At 47.4% G+C, this 22,411-nt stretch overlaps 1 protein-coding gene across 1 annotated transcript in view; it reads left to right on the forward strand.

Annotated features, from left to right (window-relative positions):
* Positions 1 to 22,411, forward strand: part of LOC137750464 (inner centromere protein-like) — a 56,197-nt gene that overhangs the window by 16,091 nt on the left and 17,695 nt on the right. Inside the window, exon 5 of the mRNA XM_068524804.1 lies at positions 7,141 to 7,205. Within this exon, the coding sequence (XP_068380905.1) occupies positions 7,141 to 7,205 (65 nt within the window). The remainder of the gene's footprint in view (positions 1 to 7,140; positions 7,206 to 22,411) is intronic.

Raw genomic sequence — 22,411 nt, forward strand, 5'->3', positions numbered from 1 at the left:
GTCCTTGGAGCTGTTTTGCAGAGACTGAAACCCCCAGCAGGTGGAAGAAGTTAACTGCATGCTGCCCACAAGCACGCAGACCCCAGACCAGCTGGAACCAGAAGGTTGACGATGTTGACCTCACATTACCTCACCACCAACCAATCGGAAGAATGTCCACAAGCTGACCACACACCCCTCAACCTCCCCTCCCTCACCCCACCTTTTTGTAATTCACTTTAAACATTTTTTAAATTTTATATTGGGAGTATAGTTGATTTACAATGTTGTGTTAGTTTCCGGTGTACAGCAAAGTGATTCAGTTATATGTATACATATATCTATTCTTTTTCAGATTCTTTTCCCATTTAGGTTATTACAGAATTTTGGTTTATTTTTCGTTGCGCTGTGTGGCTTGCAGGATCTCAGTTCCCTGACCAGGGATTGAACCGGGCCACGGCCGTGAAAGCCCAGAATTGTAACCTCTGGGCCACCAGGGAACTCCCTAGGTTAATACAGAATATTGTGTAGAGGTCCCTGTGCTATACGGGAGGTCCTTGTTGATTGCCTGTTTTATATATAGTTGTGCGTATCCGTTAGTCCCAACCTCCTGATCTGTCCCTCTCCCCCACCTTTCCCCTTTGGTAACCATAAGTTCGTTTTCTATGTCTGTGTGTCTGTTTCTGTTTTGTAAAGAAGTTCATTCATATCATTGTTTTAGATTCCACATAGAAGTGATACCATGTGGTATTTGTCTTTCTCTGTCTGACTTCCTTCACTTAGTATGGTAATCTCTCGTTGCATCCATGTTGCTGCGAATGGCATTATTTCATTCTTTTTTATGGCTGAGTAGTAGTCCATCGCATATATGTACCACATCTTCCTTATCCATTCCTCTGTCGATGGACATTTAAGTTGCTTCCATGTCTTGGCTATTGTAAATAGTACTGCTATACATATTGGGGTGCATGTGTCTTCTTGAATGATTGTTTTCTCTGGGTATATGCCCAGGAGTGGGATTACTGGGTCATACAGTAGCTCTAGCTTTAGTGTTTTGAGGAATCTCCATCCACAGTGTTCTCCATGGTGGCGGCACCAGTGTACATTCCCACCAACAGCCTCACCCCATCTTTAAACACCTTTCCCTGAAAGCCATTGGGGAGTTGGGGCCTTTTGAGCCCTAGATACCTGGACTCCTTGCTTGTTGACCTGCCGTAAACGCTGCACTTTCCTTCACCGTGACCCGGTGTCAGTAGATTGGCTTTAATGCGTGCGGGCGAGTGGACACAAGTTTCGTTCAGTAACAGCATGTTTGGAGACAAGCAAAACTATCACCTCTCCTCCTGTGTTTTCCTCCTGTGGATGCAGTTTAATATAACAACGGCTGTAGCTCTAGTGCAGAAATGTCAGTAGAGTGAAGCAGAAGTGCTTTGTCAGTACAATCCTTTCGGCATGAGAGTCACGTGGAGAAAATATTAGAGCACAGATGCCTGGACACAGCCTCACAGATTCTAATTCCACAGCACTGAGCTAGGGCCTAATTTTAACTTTCTCAATTGACCTGCTTCTGCTTTGGAAATCTCTGGGTGGGATGTGCCACCCAGGCTGGTGCAGTAGGGGGTCTTCAAGGCGTCACTGAATGACATAAGCGGGAGGGAGGTGAACCGTGAGCTGGATTTAACACAGGCAGCCTCTGGCAGGGCTGTGGCCAGGCCATGGGTCCACAGCTGAGCGGACGTCTGTGTGAGCCTCCAATCCTCCTGCCAACGGGTCCGTGACAACCCCTCCGGCAGCCTGGTGCTGCTGTGGATAAGCAGCCCTGGGGGCGGAGTTCAGCCCAGGCACCTACCTAGTACCTACATAGTGCACGTGCTGCTGAGGAAACGGCCCTCTCCACCAGGAAGCCTGGAGCACATCCTCCCGTACAACCCTCAGAGGGGCCCAACCCTGCTGACACCTGCATCTCAGACTTCCAACCTGCGAAAATGTCGGACAGTGCATTTGTGTTGCTTAAGCCCGCCAGTTTGTCGTACTTTGTGACGCAGCCCAAGCAAACTGCTACGACCTGTATTTTGAAGACAAAGGAATTCACATGTGACGGTCACTTTCCTGTTTCCCCTGCCTTTATTTTTATTTTTAAAAAATATTTATTTCTCTTAGGCTGCGTCGTGTCTTAGTTGTGGCACGCGGGCTTAATTGCCCCGTGGCGTGTGGGAACTTAGCTCCCGGACCAGGGTTCCCAGGCTTCGAACCCACGTCCCCTGCATTAGAAGGCGGATTCTTTACCACTGGAACACCGGGGAAAGTCCCTCCCCTGCCTTTAAATTAAGACGTGTCCCTGAGCTTCAAAGAAGCACCTGTCCTTTTCTGTTAGATGAGAAACTTGAGTTTTCTTCTTAAACGTTGCATTTCCTGGTTGTGGTAGATGTGTTAGTGTTGAAAAAAATGGTTGAGAGACTTTACGAGGAGAATGCTTTACAAATCCTGAAGATGGGTGCCAGTTATCTTGATAAAATTGGTATGTTAAGAGACCAAACATAAACAGGAGAAAACACAGGCAACTACTTAGGAAATGAAGGATGGGAAAGGCTTCTTCAAGTACAGTGTCAAAGCAGATGAAAAGTATGAAGTGAAAGATTTGAACACAAAATATGTTTTTAAGTGTCTGTATAACAGAATGTGAGAGTAAAAAATTAAGTTAAAAAGATAAAGAACAGGGATTGACAGATACACACTTGTATATGTAAAATAGATCAACAATAAGGACCTACTGTATAGCACAGGAAACTATGTTCAATATCTTGTAATAACCCATAATGGAAAAGAACCTGAAAAAGAATATATATATTCTTACATAAGTACATGTAACCGAATCACTTTGCTGTACACCTGAAACATTGTAAACCAGCTATACATCAATAAAAATAGATAACTGACAAAAGAGGGAAAATACCTGTATTTAATAGAGACACAGATACAAGAAGAGAAAGCTTTATATTGTAAATATCCATATATATGAAGAGAGTTTAATGGAACCAAACTAAAAGGTGGCCATTGCTGCTTCTGGTCAAGGTGAAATCACAGGGTCCAGGTTTACCCTCCTAGCTTAAACAACTTTAAAAAGGGGGAAATGTATGAAGTGACGGTTTTTCGCCTTTTGGAGAGAGGGGTGAGTCGTGAGAGACATCAGCTCCCCGCTGGACACCCTGTTCATTTGGATGACTCCGTACTTATTCCCCCCTTTTTTTAAAAAAAATTATTTATTTTTTGGCTGCTTTGGGTCTTTGTTGCTGCGCGCGGGCTTCCTCTAGTTGCGGCGAGCGGGAGCTACTCTTTGTTGCGGTGTACAGGCTTCTCGTTGTGGTGGCTTCTCTTGTTGTGGAGCATGGGCTCTAGGCGCACGGGCTTCAGTAGTTGTAGCACGCGGGCTTAGCAGTTGTGGCTCGCGGGCTCTAGAGTGCAGGCTAAGTAGTTGTGGCGCACGGGCTTAGTTGCTCCGCGGCATGTGGGATCTTCCCGGACCAGGGCTTGGACCCGTGTCCCCTGCATTGGCAGGCGGATTCTTAACCACTGCGCCACCAGGGAAGCCCCTTATTCCCTTCTTTCGAGCATTTCCTCAAGACAACTTGTAATAGAAATACTTCCAGAGAGTGTCCAGGGCAAAGTACAGGGCAGGGGGCTGGGGAGCCCAGCATGTCTCTGGGCTGAAGGGATAGAGTGAGGTGTTGAGGTGGGCACAGCAGCTGGGGTTCACAGGCCACCCCAGTCTTCTGCTGAGACCCGGTCAGTGCACGTGGGTGAGGTGAGAACTGGAGGCCTGGTGGCGGGCTGCTGGGCGCACTGCCCACCCAGGGTGCTTCCAGGGTACTCAGTGTAGCTGACGTCTTTACCTGGTGACAATGGAAAACGCGAGAAGTGCGCCCTGGAGGTTTGCCAGGCTCAGGCTCAGAGGAGGCGTGGTCGCTGTCATTCCCACACAAGCAGCATTTCATCGGTGGGAATTCAGGCAGAGGCCACAGTCAGCAGCAGCAAGAACCGGAAAAGACCATTCCTGGCTCTGAGCAGCCACTGCCAAGAGCAATTGTGGAGAAGCACACAGTTTGCGCAGGATTAATTTAATGCGGCACTTCGGCTGGGGAAATCAGGAATGGGTTACGTGGTTATTCATTTGGATGAGTCATCACTTCTTATTTCCGTTTGTAGAGGATTTCCTCAAGACGCTTGTCATATAAATACTTCCTCGGTCCCTTTCATAAGTATCTAAATCTTTTTCAAAGCTAAATCAGTCTCTTGCCAGCGTTACAACCCAGGAATGTTTTTGTGAAGGACCTGAGAGCTATCTTCTTTGTCTCTCTGTCACCAGGGGAGTTTAGGCTAGGTGTTAGGCACTTTGCTCTGAGCTGTAACTACCTGCTTGTCGTAGAGATAGGAGAAGTTGTCTTTCTCCTTTGGATAAAGGGTATGAACTAGCATGGACAGCCACCGAGATGACCAGGTGATTTTAGGATGTACTCTGAAAGAATGTATGCCACTTTTATGGTGTTGTCAAGTCTTTTCACATGAGACAAGTTCCCGTTTATCTTGAGGACATGTATGCAACAGATTTTATCTGCTGAGCTATAAACACAAAAGGTGAGGTTGATTTCATTTGCACAAACATTAGTGGTTCGCCTGTGGTGCACAACACAGTCTGGTTGAATGGCTATTCAACAGTAAAACCGTTTTCTTTATTTCTACATTTCTGGAGAGGATTTTCTCTGTTGGCGGAAGATTTTATTTTTATTTTTATTTTTTTTGTTAGTTAATTACTTCATTAATTAATGAGACTGCGCTGTGCAGCATGCGGACTCTTAGTTCTCCAACCAGGAGTCAGACACGTGCCCCCTGCAGTGGAAGCTAGGAGTCCTAACCACTGGACCGCCAGGGAAGTCCCTGGAGATTTTATTTTTAACTTTTCCTCTAGCAGCTTTTAAGAAACAGTTGGCCAAGAACACAGTTATATTATTTCACCCCCAAAATAGTGATAACTCATTACCCTTATGATTCCATTTTTGAAAAATGATGTTTTTACCTAACATAAACAATATCCTCTTTAAGAGGTAAGATCCCAGGTATGTGTTTTCTGTTTTCGGTTTGTGTATACCTTCTGATTTTTGTACAGTTTTTAATGCGTTGGTTGTGTAATGTAAAAAGCTACAATTTCCATTTTCATTTCCTTCTTTGGGTAATATTAGTTTGTATCATGGCTGGGCATTTATTGTATCCTAGGATTTGAATGAAAGTTGTAGCGTTTCAGTTAAGCGAACATGATACACTCCTTCCTCTCTGCTGGTGGTGGGGAAATCTCAGATGTAACCCGAAATGTCTGAGGGCAGGGCAAGGACCAGGGACCCTGGAGGCCATCCCACAGCCCCCACTTGAGGCCACACCTTTCCTTGATCGCTAACAGGAGTGAAGACAAATGGGCCATTGAGTCCCTGGTCCAGGGCGGCCCACCCTCGCAGCACAGCAGTTCTTCACCGCCAGATGTGCTGGAGACACTTATGACGCTCCCTAACTTGACGGCGCGGAGACTTCTGGGAAATAGAGTCCTGGTGCTTGTCCCGCTCTCCGGGCGGGCTTTGGAAGGCGGATTTCGGGCGTCCCCCCTGCGCAGGTGCACCTCGCGGTTTGTGCGTGTTGGCGCACGCGCACCACCGTTGCCGCGCCGCCCTCGCTTCCAGTGCGTGGCCAGGTCCCCGCTGGTCGTCGTTCTCAGGTCCTGGCGGCTGGCGGGTGAGGAGTGCGGGGCGTGCGGAGCTGGACGCCGTCCGGCCGGGCCGGCAGCCAGCGGGCGCGGGCTGTGCGGGCGAGGGTTCGCGTGGGCCGGGCGGAGGCTGGAACGGGGACCCCCGAGCGCGAGCCCCGGAGCCCGCGGGCTGGGCCGAAGGGGCCGGGCGGGCGGCGGCGGCGCAGTGCCCGACCGTCTGCGGCGCGCGGCAGAGCGAGGTCCCGGGAGGGACGTGGGCCTGAAGGGAGCTTGTGCCGTAGGCCCAGAGCCGGCTCCTCGGGCCCAGTGGCCTCGTGAGGCGGAGAGGAGGGACCCCGGGAGAGGAGCGCGCCGGAGGAGCAGCCCCCGGCCCGGAGCCTCGGGAGCCCGGGGCCGGTCCGCGATTTCCGACTGGGCAGGTGGTGCGTCTTCGGGCCTGCAGGCGGTTGTAGACCCTGCGGCCCTTGGAGAGCGGGGCTCGGGTGAGCCCGCCCCGGGCCCCGCGGGAGAGCGACCGGGAGGGTTTGACCGCTTCCCGGAGGTGGAGGGGTCGGGTTGGAGGGCAGGACCGGCTGCTCCGGATGGGGCTCCCCTGGGACTTGTGAGTTCCGGGTGTCCTGGGGGAGCAGGGGCCACAGGCTCGGCCGGGACGTGCCGCGTCCACCCCTCCCTCCAACCCCCATCCTCCTCGTCGTCCTGCTGTCGCCGTGTCGGGCTCTCGCACGTGTCTCTCAAGGCCCATCAGCACGTTGGTTGTCTAAGCTAAGTGTTCGCTGCCCCCCTGGGTTGTGCCCCGTGGAATCGCACAGTGTAGTTAGTGCAGGATGAGTCTGCAAGGCTTCTGTCCCGCTTTCTCGGTTGAGGAAGGAAGAGATTGGGCCTGAGGAGGGAGGTGACTTGTCCCAGATCCTCAGCGGGTGTGCACGTGGGGTCGCTAACAGGACTCAGAACTCCTAGGGCAGGTGTTCTGTCCACTTCAAATCAGTTTAAAGAAAAGATGTTCTTGACCGTTGCACTTACGTTTGTCCAAATAATTGAAAGAGTGAAACGCACCTGAGTGTATCCCTTTATCCTGGGTATCCTGTGGATTTTCTGTTCTGAAGTTGTTAGCAGAGTTGATGAGAAAAGATAAACTCTAAGCGTTTTTTAATCTCATATTTAACGACGGAGGTTTATTTTAATAGGATTCAGCGTACACTGACTACTGAAAACAAAGTATCCCCTCAGTTACCACAGTCACGTGGGAGTTACAGACCTGAGGGTGGTTGCTCCCTCCTCATTCTAACAGGCCCTTGTGAAGGTGAAAGGGCGGGTCTCCCACAGGTGTCTCTTGTGGAGCGCGGGGCGGGTGCTCGTGCACCCCGAGCCGCTTCAGTCGTAGCTTCACTGCCTGCGTTTTTTTCCTTCTCCAGGTCCGCCTCCACTGTCACAGTCCTGCACGTTGTTCCAAGAGCAGCGGAAAATGAATCGGTCTCCGGTGAGTTTTGCTGTTTACGTATTCCCTTGCCGCTCTTGTTTTGTAGTAACAGCTTGGGAGGCGAATAGTTCAAAATTTAAAATGGGAAAGTCGGACTAGGTAAAAGATGTGGTTAGACAAAGCGTAGAGGAGCAGGTCAGTACCAAGTGTTTCTGGCAAGTTCTATGCGTAGATCCCACGATCCAATACCCTCTAGCTCCATCCGTGTTGCCACAAATGGCAAGATTTCATTCTTTTTTTTTTTGAATTTTAAAAGATTTTTTTATTTTACTTTTGGCTGCGTTGGGTCTTTGTTGCTGCATGCGGCCTCTTTTCTAGTTGTGGCAAGCAGGGGCTTCTCTTCCTCGCGGTGCGTGGGCTTCTCATTGCGGTGGCTTCTCTTGTTGCAGAGCATGGGCTCCAGGTGAGCGGGCTTCAGTAGTTGCGGCACGTGGGCTCAGTAGTTGTGCCTCGCAGGCTCTAGAGCATGGCTCAATAGTTGGGGCACACGGGCTTAGTTGCTCCGTGGCATGTGGGATCTTCCGGGAACAGGGCTTGAACCCATTGCCCCTGCATTGGAAGGCGGATTCTTAACCGCTGCACCCCCAGGGAAGCCCCTCATTCTTTTTTTTTTTTATGGCTAATAGTCCATTGTGTGTGCATGTATAGCTATATATATATATGACGCATCTTCTTTATCCATTCAACTATGGATGGACACTGAGGTTGCATCTATACACTGGCTATTATAAGCAATGCTCAGTGAACATAGGGGTGCATGTGTCTTTTTGAACTAGTGTTTTGGTTTTCTTCCGAAAAAATACACACAAGTGGAATTTCTGGATCTTATAATAGTTCTACTTTAAAATTTTTGAGGAGTGAGGTGCACTACTCTTGACACGAAGTTTACCTGGTGCTGTTAGGTGAATCCATCCACGATCTCTGTGAAGACCTCCAAAACTGTTAAAACATAAGGGTAGGCACTTCCCTGGTGCCTTACAATGCAGGGGGCCTGGGTTCAATCCCTGGTCAGGGGACCGAGATCCCACGTGCCGCAGGGTAACTAAGGAATGGTGTGGAGGAGGTGAAGGAAAAGACCACGCCAAGCTCAGAGGCCCTTTCAGATGGCAACAAACTCCTGACATTGACTGAAAATCAAAGTTCTTTACGTGGAACAATCGAAGAGGCAGGATGGGTCCTGTTAGCAAGGTCCCCTGAGATGCCAGGTCACCTGACCCCCAGCTCCAGATGCACAGATGTCCGGGACCCAGGCTTTGCTGGCCTGGGAAGGCTGAGGGTGCCCAGCTGCTGACGGGACACACGGGGCGGGGGAAGAGGTGGCTGCCGCCCAAGGCACACAAGTGTCTGTGCAGAACTGCCTCGGTTCAGCCTCCAAAAGCCTGTCTCAGAAAGCGACAGCAAGTCTTCCAGAAGCTCTGCCCAAATTCCATGCAGGCGTCAACGGTCACACCTGTGGCTGCCCGGATGAAGGCTGGGGGCCCACAATTTCACACACTGGAAGTTATTACCAAATGCAAGAGAGTGAGGGATCAGAGCGTGAACTAGTCTAATTATAATGCATAAGTAGAATCACGCACAACTTATTCTACGTTCCGGTTTTGCATTTGTAATTTCACAAAATGTGTGATTCGTAGTGGGGGTTGTTAGTTGCTTGTAGTTTTGCCTGATGAGAAAAAAACAGCACAATAAGAAAACATTGTAGTTTTCACTTGTAATGGGCATAAAAATACATGCATTGTTGTTGATTGAAAACAGCATTATTGTGAATGTTCCAAATGATTTTCTATTTGGTGATGGGTTAAGTGGCTTGCCCACGTTCACTTTTATGAAAACGGAAGATTAGAAAATTGCACTCTTCTTGCATTTTAAACTTTAAGAAAATGGATTTCAGAAAACCTGGATAACAAATTAAGAAAGCAATCAGAACTGCAAATATTTAGGGGTTTTAGGTTCGTTTCAAAACACAAGGGAACAACCCATGATGTATGTGTCTTAAAAGACCACTTGGGGGCTTCCCTGGTGGCGCAGTGGTTGAGAATCTGCCTGCCAATGCAGGGGACACGGGTTCGAGCCCTGGTCTGGGAGGATCCCACATGCCGCGGAGCAACTAGGCCCGTGAGCCACAATTACTGAGCCTGCGCATCTGGAGACTGTGCTCCCAACAAGAGAGGCCGCGATAGTGAGAGGCCCGCGCACCGCGATGAAGAGTGGCCCCCACTTGCCGCGATTAGAGAAAGCCCTCGCACAGAAACGAAGACCCAACACAGCCATAAATAAATAAATAAATAAATACAATAAAAAAAAAAAGACCACTTGGTACAGTAAGATTCCACAGACGGCCTTGTAATCACAGAACGCAGCACTGGTTACACGTTTCCCACAAGCCATGTTCTCAGCGTGAGGCTAATAGTGTCGGCTCACTCCCCTGCTTGGGGGCAGAGAGGACCCGTCTCCTTTGCTTTCTGAGATTCCTTTCATGAGTGGCTAGAAAGCTTAAGCACTGGAATTCCATTAGAGAAAAGGAGTATTCCTCAGAGGATTGTAAACGACAAACACCCAAGTGGACTTTAACAGCGGCGTCCGTGTGTCAGAGACCTCCCACGCATGGCTGGGGCCCAAATGACACACAACAGCGGAGGCCCAAGGGCCGCAGTCCTAGGACGCCGCTCCCCAACCAAGAGAGTCCTCTCGCTCGACAGGGAAAAAGAAAGGTGTTCTCAGACACACACAGCCTCCAGAGACAGCAAGTGAGGACCCCACCAGCCTGGCCTATCCCAGGAGAGTGGCTGATGCAGTGCCCAGAACCAGAAACGGGAACTAAGAACCAACAGAAAGGGAACCACGAGACCAACGCATTCCTCCCACCTCCCCCGCCTCCCCCCCGCAAAGAAGCTGCACTCCAGTACTGACCACGGAGGGTCTTGTCAACTAGGAATCTTACCCACACAAACGTGCTGATTTTGAGAAACTTTTCAAATGCATAGTATTCAACCTCTCAAAGTAAAAAAAAGTAATGAATTTCATAGTAATGCTGGAAAATACAGGAAAAAGACAATAAAATTTGGAAAACAATGTTTACTAACATGACCCCAACTGGAAAAATTTAGAAACATTTAAGACGGCTCTGTAAGTCATTAAGACGAGGGAAACAAAACAGAACAAAACAAAACAAAACAAAAAAAGACAGTATTGGGGCAGGAAGACGGGCAGTGGACATGAACAGGCCCTTCATATAAAAACAAATACACCGGTCTGAAAAGACCACAGACTGAAGGATCCCAACTACGTGACATTCTGGAAAGGGCAAAAATACACAGACAGTAACAAGATCGGGGGCTTGGGGGCATTGGGGGGGATGAAGCAGGTGGCCCCCAAGGAATGTTTCGGACACTGAAATGGTTCTGGGTGGCACTGCAGTGGTGGCTGCAGGTCATCACACGTGTCCAAACCTGAACAGTAGGACACAGAGAGTGAGCCTTAATATAAACTACAGACTCCAGGGGAGAATTAGGTGTCAGTGTTGATCCATCACTGAGATGACGCGCCACACAAGCGCGAGATGTTATCAAGGGAGGGAACCCAGAGGGACGGGGATAGGAAACTGCTGTCTGCTCGATTCTCCTGTAACCCTAAAACTGCTCTAAAACTGTCTATCAGTTAAAAAGAAGAAACAGCTTCTAAGCACGTGAAAACGCTCTCAACCTCATTCGCGATTAAGGAAAAACCCCAAGGGAACAGTCCATACCGTTTACCGGGGCCTAGGACCAGCGGGAACACGCCGCGGCCTCGCCCCTTCCTGTCGGGCATCGCGCTGGAGCCCAGAGTCCCCCTGACTTGACCCACCGCACCCCACCCCGCGTTTCATGCCGTCCACAATCTCTACACATGACATCTTTTGATCAGATGACTCACTGTCCCAATTACAAGGTTTCACTTTCTCCACAGGATGAAAGCAAAACCAGCACACAGGGGAGGCTCTTCAGTCAACCTCAGGGTCCGCCTGCATTCACGTCCCGCTGGTCCTGACAGGAGGCCCACATCCTAAGGAAGGCGGTCCTTACCAGCACCTCAGGAGCCTCATCCAGCCCACCTCACGCTGCTCTGAGAGCCTCGCCAACCTCTGCAGCTACCCAAGTCCTGGTCACGTGAGGGCCGTCACCCTTCCCCGAGTCACTGAGCCATGTGCTCTGACAATGCATTTAAAACCAGGCTCTCGGACTTCCCTGGTGGTGCAGTGGTTAAGAATCCGACTGCCCATGGTGGGCACATGAGTTCGAACCCTGGTCCGGGAAGATCCCACATGCTGCGGAGCAACTAAGCCCGCGAGCCACAGCTACTGAGCCCGCGAGCCACAACTACTGAAGCCCGCATGCCTAGAAGCCGTGCTCCGCAATAAGAGAAGCCACCACAATGAGAAGCCCGCGCACCGCCACGAAGAGTAGCCCCCGCTCGCCGCAACTAGAGAAAAAAGCTCGCGCGCGGCAACAGAGAGACAACGTAGCCAAAAACAAATAAATTAATACATAAATGAATAAAAATTAAAAGAAAGAAAGAGAGAAAAGCAGGCTCTGCTTTGTCAGCACTCTGGAGTTCCCTACTTACCGACGGGCAGGATTCCCGTCCTCTCCTGTAATTACGTCTGTGAAGTGCCTTTCCTGAGAAGAACAGAAGCTCCCAGAAGCAGAGAATTGCTTCTTTAAGTTCACATGCAGAACCTGAAGACATTTGATGTTTACATCTAGGAAAAGAGACACAACACTAGATGGTGTGAAGGGTCGCCAAAGCCAAGAGCCAGGCAAGCAGGACACTTCCTCTGGGGAGCCTTCCATCAGCAGAGCAGAAAATGTCCGTGGCCAGAACTGGCACTCAATGCGCTTTGAGCTGAGAAGTACCCGTGGAATCACATAGGCTCCCCAAAGAGCAATTACTCCCACATTTAAGAAAGGAGATGGCTTTTCAGGCAGAGAAGGCAAGTACAGTCTTCCCGGCTGGCGGAACAGTGTGTGCCGATGGTCAGGATGGAGCTGGGCCCCAGAGCACTGCCCTCTCCTCCAGCCCCCAACCTCACCCTCACCCTCAGCTGAGGAGCTGCTTCCCTGAGAACAGAGAAGCCATCGGAGGGCTTCTCCACCTGCACCCCAGCTCTGCCACCCCCTCCCCCATCAGGACCCCGGGCCGCAGCTCTGCCCGCTCCCACACGCGTCTACTGGATCATTCCCGCTGTTGTTTCTCCCGTTACAACACAGCACAACACCCGCCCCGGACCTCAGCTCCTACTCCAGCTACTGTCCAAGGTCTCTTTTCCCCGTCACAGCAAAACGTCTTGAAAAAGCTAGGAACACAACAAACCCCGTTCTCCCACTCCTCTCTCCTAAGCCTCTCCAAGCAGGATCTCACCCCACAGACCCATCCAAACGCATCAGCAGTGAGTTACGACCTCCCCCAGTGCTGGGCTCGAGGGTTAATAGCTCCACAGAATGGCAACCTCGTTTGTCCAGTCACCCAGGGAACCTCTAAAGTGCTTCCCACGTGGAGACAAACTGCTGTGATTCATATTTTAGGAGAAATACTCAGCGTGGAAAACACACTTGAGCTGGTGGAGGAAAGAGGTAGCAGCACAGAAACAAAGGTTCTGTAACTACAGAAATGAAAAAATAAGCTATTTTAATGGTAGCAAGTATGGGATGAAGAGGAACGAATAAAGACCGTTTAGAATAAAACGTTAACAAGCCTAATACTACAACTTGCTAACAGAGGATGGAGAAGGACTCTACAATGAACCCATTTTTCTGGGTAGGGTGACAGGCTGGATGATGCAACGATGAGCCGGCAGGGACAAAAGGAGAAGGCAAGGGGCGGGGGAGCTGTAAATAATCATTTTTGGATCTACTGGATCTAGTCATTTGAGGTGCCCTTTGGACAAACTCCATAGAGGTGCTGGCAAGTGGCTGGACAGAGGCATCTGTCTGGTCCAGGTGGGAGAACTGACAGAGCTGGAGGTGAAAAGTACCAGAGGGTGAGATCAGACAGGTTTAAGAGTCATGAACCAAGAGTAAAAGGACGACACACAAAGAGGACGGAAGAAAGAATCCGTCAGGAAGAGAGCAAGGAGAGATCTGTCACAGAAACCAACATAGGAGACTCTGCAGATGGGAAGGCGACAGTGGTCTGAAGTGAGGACTGGCAAATCTCCACTGGTTTGTATGCTGGATGACAGGTCACCTCAACCGGATCAGGTTCCGGGAAGGGGCAGAACCAAGACCACAGGCTGCACGATAAAATTCAGATGGGAAATAAGGAATCTTTGCCAGAGACATCACTACCTGGTGTGTAACGCGACCCCGTTAGATTGTAAGAGACAAAGAGGGAAATTTACTTGAAGGGGGACAAGGCAGTTCCTCCAGATGATCCTCACGGCATCCCTGGATTGAGCACTGAAAACAATGTACCTACGGGACAACAGTGTTGTACTGAACAGAAAAGTTGCATGCACTGAGTGCTCCCTGGACAGCATGCTCTCGGCTTACAGGAAGCACAAGGAAGGCACCAATGTCAACACGTTAGGGGCTGTCACTTAAGAAGGCTAGTGGCCTACAGCGGGATCCTCAAGGAAACCTTTCACGCCCGAGAACAAAAGTGCTTCGGCAGGACAATGTAAGTCAAGCAAGGGATGGTATTTTGCCACAAATGTCAAGAACGCAAGGCTTGTACTGTGGCTATAAGAGGATCGTGGGATCTACGCGTAGAACTTGCCAGAAACACTTGGTACTGACCTGCTCCTCTACGCTTTGTCTAACCACATCTTTTACCTAGTTCGACTTTCCCATTTTAAATTTTGAACTATTCGCCTCCCAAGCTGTTATTACAAAACAAGAGCAGCAAGGCAATACGTAAACAGCAAAACTCACCGGAGACCGATTCATTTTCCGCTGCTCTTGGAACAACGTGCAGGACTGTGACAGTGGAGGCGGACCTGGAGAAGGAAAAAAACGCAGGCAGTGAAGCTACGACTGAAGCGGCTCGGGGTGCACGAGCACCCGCCCCGCGCTCCACAAGAGACACCTGTGGGAGACCCGCCCTTTCACCTTCACAAGGGCCTGTTAGAATGAGGAGGGAGCAACCACCCTCAGGTCTGTAACTCCCACGTGACTGTGGTAACTGAGGGGATACTTTGTTTTCAGTAGTCAGTGTACGCTGAATCCTATTAAAATAAACCTCCGTCGTTAAATATGAGACTAAAAAACGCTCAGAGTTTATCTCTTCTCACCAACTCTGCTAACAACTTCAGAGCAGAAAACCCACAGGATACCCAGGATAAAGGGATACACTCAGGTGCGTTTCACTCTTTCAATTATTTGGACAAACTTAAGTGCGACGCTCAAAAACATCTTTTCTTAAAACTGATTTGAAGTGGACAGAACACCTGCCCTAGGAGTTCTGAGTCCTGTTAGCGACCCCACGTGCACACCCGGTGAGGATCTGGGACAAGTCACCTCCCTCCTCAGGCCCAATCTCTTCCTTCCTCAACCGAGGCAGCAGGACAGAAGCCTTGCAGACTCATCCTGCACTAACTACACTGTGCGATTCCACGGGGCACAACCCAGGGGGGCAGCGGACGCTTAGATTAGACAACCAACGTGCTGATGGGGCTTGAGAGATACGTGCGAGAGCCCGACACGGCGACAGCAGGACGACGAGGACGAGGAGGATCGGGGTTGGAGGGAGGGGTGGACACGGCACGTCCCGGCCGAGCCTGTGGCCCCTGCTCCCCCAGGACACCCGGAACTCACAAGTCCCAGGGGAGCCCCATTCAGAGCAGCCGGCCCTGCCCTCCAGCTCGACCCCTCCACCTCCGGGAAGGGGTCAAACCCTCCCGGTCGCTCTCCCGCGGGGCCCAGGGCGGGCTCACACGAGCCCCGCTCTCCAAGGGCCACAGGGTCTACAACCGCCTGCAGGCCCGAAGACGCACCACCTACCCAGTCGGGACTCGCGGACCAGCCCCGGGCTCCCGAGGCTCCGGGCCGGGGGCTGCTCCTCCGGCGCGCTCCTCTCCCGGGGTCCCTCCTCTCCGCCTCACGAGGCCACTGGGCCCGAGGAGCCGGCTCTGGGACTACGGCACAAGACCAGACTGGAGCTATGACATAAGCTGCTCCACCTTGAGTAGACCTGAACCAACGGCTTACACAATTCCAGGAACTGGCCTCAAGGAAATGGGAACAAACCAACACTGGACTTGAAGATTAACTGTGCCGGAAACAATCAACATGACACTGACCACACCACTGCACGGCCAATGTCAAGATGATGGTCAGAGCTGACTGTGCTACTCTGCATGTAGCCCCCACCTGCACAGCCCAGAGACTTCCCGTCTTTTCCCTATAAACCCCTTTTCCCTCTAATTGGCAACTGGGAGATGCTTTGGGGGACACTAGTCCACCATCTTCCCAGGTTGCCAGCTTCCTGAATAAAGCATCTTTCTTCTTCCACCAACCCTTGTCTCTGGAACATTGACTTCTGAGCGATGAGCAGCTGCACCTGAGTTCTGTTCCAGCCGATAACATTACTATTGCTCAAGCCTCATTCATATTATATTCATAACAACTTTGAACCAAAGTTACTTCCATTGCACAAAGAAAACTAGGAGTGAATAACTGACAACTGCCCATCACACACCAGCATTGTAGGCTAGCAGAGCTCATGAACACATGTAACACAACTTTACGAGGCCACAAACATCCCTTACACAACTTCTCCAAGTGCCAGAGACAAACACATTCATTAACACACCCACAGATACAGCCTCTAGGTAACAAAATAAAAGTATGCAGCAAGAGCATAAAACTTGAGATTATGCTTAGTGATCAACGTTTCAGTTTTCTGTCTTGCTTAGAAATGACCTCGGTATCCAATGATTATCCAGTCAGTAACACAATTTAATATCAGTTCAAGGGTTTACGTAAACTAAAGTTCTTGGAATGTATCGACAAGCTGACACAGTACAAAACATAGTTACTGTTGAAATAAAGTTTGTCAGAAGAATAATTAAATGTGGGTGGCTAAACACAAATTTACATTTTTCATAACCTTAAATATTAAGTAGAAGTAATGTTAGCTTATTTGATGGGTACACCTATATAAATTTAGGAAGAACACACCCAAGTAGAATTGTTTTCAATGTATGCCTAATACTGATAAATAAGATAGGAATAACTTTTTAGTAAACCAAAGCTATTAAACTAGCTTCATTTGCCAAAGATTTACCTCAATTATGTAAACTTGAAGTCTTTAAATTTCTGAGTTGATTTTTTTGTTTGTTTGTGTTTTTGGCTGCACCGAGAGGCTTGCTGGATCTTAGTTCCCTGACCAGGGACTGAACCCGGACCCTGGCAGTGAAAGCACCGAGTCCTAACCACTGGACCGCCAGGGAATTCCCTGACTTGATTTCCATAAGAATACTTTTCTAGCACATTTAAAGTATCAGAAGTTCAAATTCCTTTCTCTCTGAGAATTTTCGGGATATATAATTTTTATAAGCACATTTGTATCTTTGTAAGCCAATCAGGACAGAAATCCTTTAATTTAAGAGACTCTACAATCTACTTTAATAGATCCAGAAGTAGGAAAACATTACGTACTCACACTGTCAGAGGTAAAGACCTTTCTGAATTACAGACACACAGACATACAGAGAAATGGAACTTTTATCTTCAGTTCTAACGTCTTAGACATGGGTCAGGAATAAACACTCACCAGTCTAGATATTAAAGAGCCGTTCTCCCATTGGGCAAGAGATTCTTAACTGATCTGAGCTTGTCAAAGTAGACAAATAGACGAACAGAAAAGACTAAGAAAAGACTAACAAACCAGATCCTCTGTCACCTCTCACCTAACTGAGATTAGCTCTGTAGAAACTTAATCGCTTTGGAGAGACCATCGAAAGTCTTCAAACGACAGAGCCAAACTCAGAATCACTGCTGCTACAAATGGGGAAGCACTTAGCTGTAATCTGAAAACAAAGCAGAAACACAAAAGTAATAGAAGGGGAAACTAAAGAAATGGAAAGTGAGCCAAGTTCAATGGCTGCTTGGGTGGGTTCACCCCTGGGAGAGGAGAAAAGATGTACCTGGGCTTTACCGGCTCAGGAAGCACACCACTTGTTGCTAGGCTTTTACAGCTTTATTTACGTATAACTGATATACAAAATCCAGCCCAGGTTTAATTTGCATAACTTGATGAGTTTGGACATATGCACACACCTGTGATACCATCACCACCATCACGGTAATATACTCATCACTTCCAAAAGATTCCTTCTATCCCTTTGTGTGTGTGTATGTGTGTTAGGAATACTTAACACAGCACCAGGTACATGAAAAGGTGCTCAACGTCACTAATCATCCGGGAAATGCAAATCAAAATCATCATGAGATGTTACCTCACATCTGTTAGAATGGCTACAATTTTTTCTTTCTTTTTAAACATAGAGTGGTCAAGGTTGTAGAGAAATTGTAACCCTTGCATATTGTAGGCAGGAATGTAACATCGTGCAGGCACTGTGGAAAACAGTATGGAGTTTTCTCAAAATCTTTTAAATAACAATTCCATATGATCCAGCAATCCCACTTCTGGGTATACAGGCCCAGCTCAGAGACATTGCAGCTTCAGTTCCAGAACACTGCAATGAAGCGAATACCGCCATAACGCAAGTCACATGAATTGTTTGGTGTACCCGTGCATGAAAAACTGACGTTTACAGTATACTGTAGTCTGTTAAGTGTGCGATAGCCTTGTGTCTAAAAAAACAACGTACATACCTTTATTGAAATATACTTTAGGGAAGAGAAATATACATCAGTGGAACAGGATAGGAAGCCCAGAGATAAACCCACGCACATATGGTCACCTTATCTTTGATGAAGGAGGCAAGAATATACAGTGGAGAAAAGACAGCCTCTTCAATAAGTGGGGCTGGGAAAACTGGACAGCTACCTGTCAAAGAATGAAATGAGAACACTACCTAACACCATAACACAAAAATAAACTCAAAATGGATTAAAGACCGAAATGTAAGGCCAGACACTAGAAAACTCTTAGAGGAAAACATAGACAGAACACTCTATCACATAAATCACAGCAAGATCCTTTTTGACCCATCTCTTAGAAAAATGTAAATAAAAACAAAAATAAACAAATGGGACCTAAGGAAACTTAAAAGCTTTTGCACAGCAAAGGAAACCATAGACAAGACAAAAAAACAACCCTCAGAGTGGGAGAAAATATTTGTAAACGAAGCAACTGACAAAGGATTCATCTCCAAAATATATAAGCGGCTCACGCAGCTCAATATCAAAAAAACAACTCAATTTCAAAAATAGACACAAGACCTAAATGGACATTTCTCCAAAGAAGATATAAGATTGCCAACAAACACGTGAAAGGATGCCCAACAACACTAATCATTAGAGAAATGCAAATCAAAACTACAATGAGGTATCACCTCACACCACTCAGAATGGCCATCATCAAAATATCTACAAACAATAAATGCTGGAGAGGGTGTGAAGAAAAGGGAACCCTCCTCCTGCACTGTTGGTGGGAATGCACACTGATACAGCCACTATGGAGAACAGTATGGAGGTTCCTTAAAAAACTAAAAATAGGGCTTCCCTGGTGGTGCAGTGGTTAAGAATCCTCCTCCCAACGCAGGGGACACGGGTTCGAGTCGTGGTCCGGGAAGATCCCACATGCCACAGGGCAACTAGGCCCGTGTGCCATAACGACTGAAGCCCGCACGCCTAGAGCCCGTGCTCCGCAAGAAGAGAAGCCAGCGCAATGAGAAGCCCGCGCACCACAACAGTGTAGCGCCTGCTCGCTGCAGCTAGAGAAAGCCCGCACACAGCAATGAAGATGCAACACAGCCAAAAATAATGAATAAATGAAAATAAATTTATAAAAAAAAAAACAACTAAAAATAGAACTACCAATATGATCCTCCAATCCCACTACTGGGCACATATGCTGAGAAAACCATAATTCAAAGAGAGACACGTACCACAATGTTCACTGCAGCACTATTTGCAACAGCCAGGACGTGGAAGCAAGTTAAGTGTCCATTGAGAGATGAATGGATAAAGAAGATGTGGCACATATATACAATGGAATATGACTCAGCCATAAAAAGAAACGAAACTGAACTATTTGTAGTGAGGTGGATGGACCTAGAGTCTGTGAAACAGAGTGAAGTAACTCAGAAAGAGAAAAACAAATACCGTATGCTAACACATATTTATGGAATCTAAAGAAAAAAAAAGTGGTTCTGATGAACCTAGTGGCAGGACAGGAATAAAGACGCAGACGTAGAGAATGCACTTGAGGACACGGGGAGGGGGAAGGGTAAGCTGGGACGAAGCGAGAGAGTGGCATGGACATATATACACTACCAAATGTAAAATAGATAGCTAGTGGGAAGCAGCCGCATAGCACAGGGAGATCAGCTCGGTGCTTTCTGTCCACCCAGAGGGGTGGCATAGGGAGGGTGGGAGGGAGACGCAAGATGGAGGGGATATGGGGATATATGTATACATACAGCTGATTCACTTTCTTATACAGCAGAAAATAACACAACACTGTAAAGCAATTATACTCCAATAAAGATGTTAAAAAAGAAAATACTTTGGGGACTTCCCTGGTTGTCCAGTGGTTAAGAATCCGCCTTCCAATACAGGAGGCGCAGGTTTGATCCCCGGTCGGGGAACTGAGATCCCACGCGCTGTGCAGCACAGCCGAAACAAAAAAAAAAATTAAAAATACTTTATTGCTAAAAAATGCTAACCATCAGCTGAGCCTTCGGCGAGTAGTCATCTTTTTGCTGATGGAGGCTTTGAAATAGTGTGAGAATTACTAAAATATGACACAAAGACAAGAAGTGAGCAACTGCTGTTGGAAATACTGTGCCAACAGACTTGCTCCACAAAGAGCTGCCGCAAACCTCCAATCTGTAAGAAACACAAGATTCGGGATGCACAATAATTATAATAGAATGTAATGTACTATGATATAACATAATGTAATATAATATAATATAGCCTGTATAGTCAAAAGGAAATCAATATCTAGAAGAGATATATGCACCTCTACATTCATTACAGCATTATTCACAAGAGCCAAGATAGGAAAGCAATGCAAATTTTCATCAACAGAGAAATGGATAAAGAAAATGTGGTATATACATAGGATATGATTCAGACTTAGTAGGAAATCCTACCAGTTGTGACAATGGGGACAGAACTAGAAGACATGATGATAAGTGAAATGGGTCAGTCACAGAAGGACAAAACTGTGTTTCCGCTTATACGAGGTATCTAAAAGAGTCAAACATATATTGTCGGGGTGGGGGAGGAGAGAATGGGGAGTTGTTCCATGGGTATAAAGTTACAGTTACACAGGATGCATATGTTCTAGAGAACTGCTGTATGACTAAGTGTCTATAGGTAACGAGGCACACTATTCTTTTTTAATCTTGTTAAAACTTTATTTTCATTGAAGTATAGTTGATTTGCAATATTATATATGTTTCACAGGTACAGACAGTGGTTCAGTATTTTTATACTCCATTAAAATTTATCACAAGATAATGGCTGTATTTCCCTGTGCTGTACAATATATCCTTGCTTCTTATCTGTTTTATACATAGTAATCTCATGCCCCTAATTTGCCCTTCCCCCCTTTCTCCTCCCCACTGGTAACCACTGGTTTGTTTTCTATGTCTGTGAGTATGTTTCTGTTTTGTTTTGTTTTTTTCACACACACTGTATTTTATTTTTACAAGAGATAAATAGACTGACACCAGGCATTGTACATGGATGACCACAACAAAAGCAACAATGACTGCAATTACCAAACACGAAACACACTCATACTATGTCATAATACTGACGTTCAGTCCAGTAATCCTCCACTGTAACAGCTCCTTTCCTTTGCAGTGAAAATTGATTTGTATATTCTTTGCCTCTGAGTCCTTGTGGGATTCTTTTTTTTAATTCAAACAAAGTCAGAAAAATTATACTCATCCTCATCAGTTCACTCAGTCCCATGTAATTAATTTTTTTTCATCTTGATCTTTTGTTAGCACTTTTATAAGTTGGCACTTTTATAAAGGGAAATGGGTTCAAGCCCTGGTCCCGGAATATCCCACATGCCACGGAGTAACTAAGCCCGTGTGCCACAACTATTGAGCCATGCTCTAGAGCCTGTGAGCCACAACTACTGAGCCCGCGTACCACAACTACTGAGCCCGCGTACCATAGCTACTGAAGCCTGCTTACCTGGAGCCCATGCTCTGCAACAAGAGAAGCCACCGCAATGAGAAGCCCATGCACCGCAAGGAAGAGAAGCCCCCGCTGGCCGCAACTAGAAAAGAGGCCACATGCAGCAACAGAGACCCAACGCAGCCAAAAGTAAAATAAATAAAGTTTTTAAAATTAAAAAAAAAAGAATGAAATCTTGCTATTTGTGGCAACATGGATGGAGCTAGAGGGTATTATGCTACGTGCAGTAAGTCAGACAGAGAAAGACACATACCGTATGATCTCATTTGTATGTGGAATCTAAAAAACAAAACAAATGAACTAATGTCACTAAAGAGAAACAGACTCATAGATACAGAGAACAAACAGGTGGTTGCCAGAAGAGGGTAGGTGGATGAGTGAAATAGGTGAGGGAGATGAAGAGGAACAGATAACCAGTTACAAAAGAAATGAGTCATGGGAATGAAATATACAGCACGGGGAATACAGTCAATAACATTATAACTTTGTACGCTGACGGATGGTAACTAGATGGTAACTAGACCATGATCATTTTCTAACGTATAGAAATATTGATGTTATGCACCTGGACCTAACAGAGTGTTGTAGGTCAGTTACAGTTGAATTAAAATTTTTAAATTAGAACGAAAAGAATAGTGTGCCTTGTTACCTATAGACACTTAGTCATACAGCAGTTCTCTAGAACATATGCATCCTGTGTAACTGTAACTTTATACCCATGGAACAACTCCCCATTCTCTCCTCCCCCACCCCTGACAATATATGTTTGACTCTTTTAGATACCTCGTATAAGCGGAAACACACAGTTTTGTCCTTCTGTGACTGACCCATTTCACTTATCATCATGTCTTCTAGTTCTGTCCCCGTTGTCACAACTGG

This window comes from Eschrichtius robustus, chromosome 16, assembly GCF_028021215.1.
Source record: "Eschrichtius robustus isolate mEscRob2 chromosome 16, mEscRob2.pri, whole genome shotgun sequence".
Taxonomy (NCBI): Eukaryota; Metazoa; Chordata; class Mammalia; order Artiodactyla; family Eschrichtiidae; genus Eschrichtius; species Eschrichtius robustus.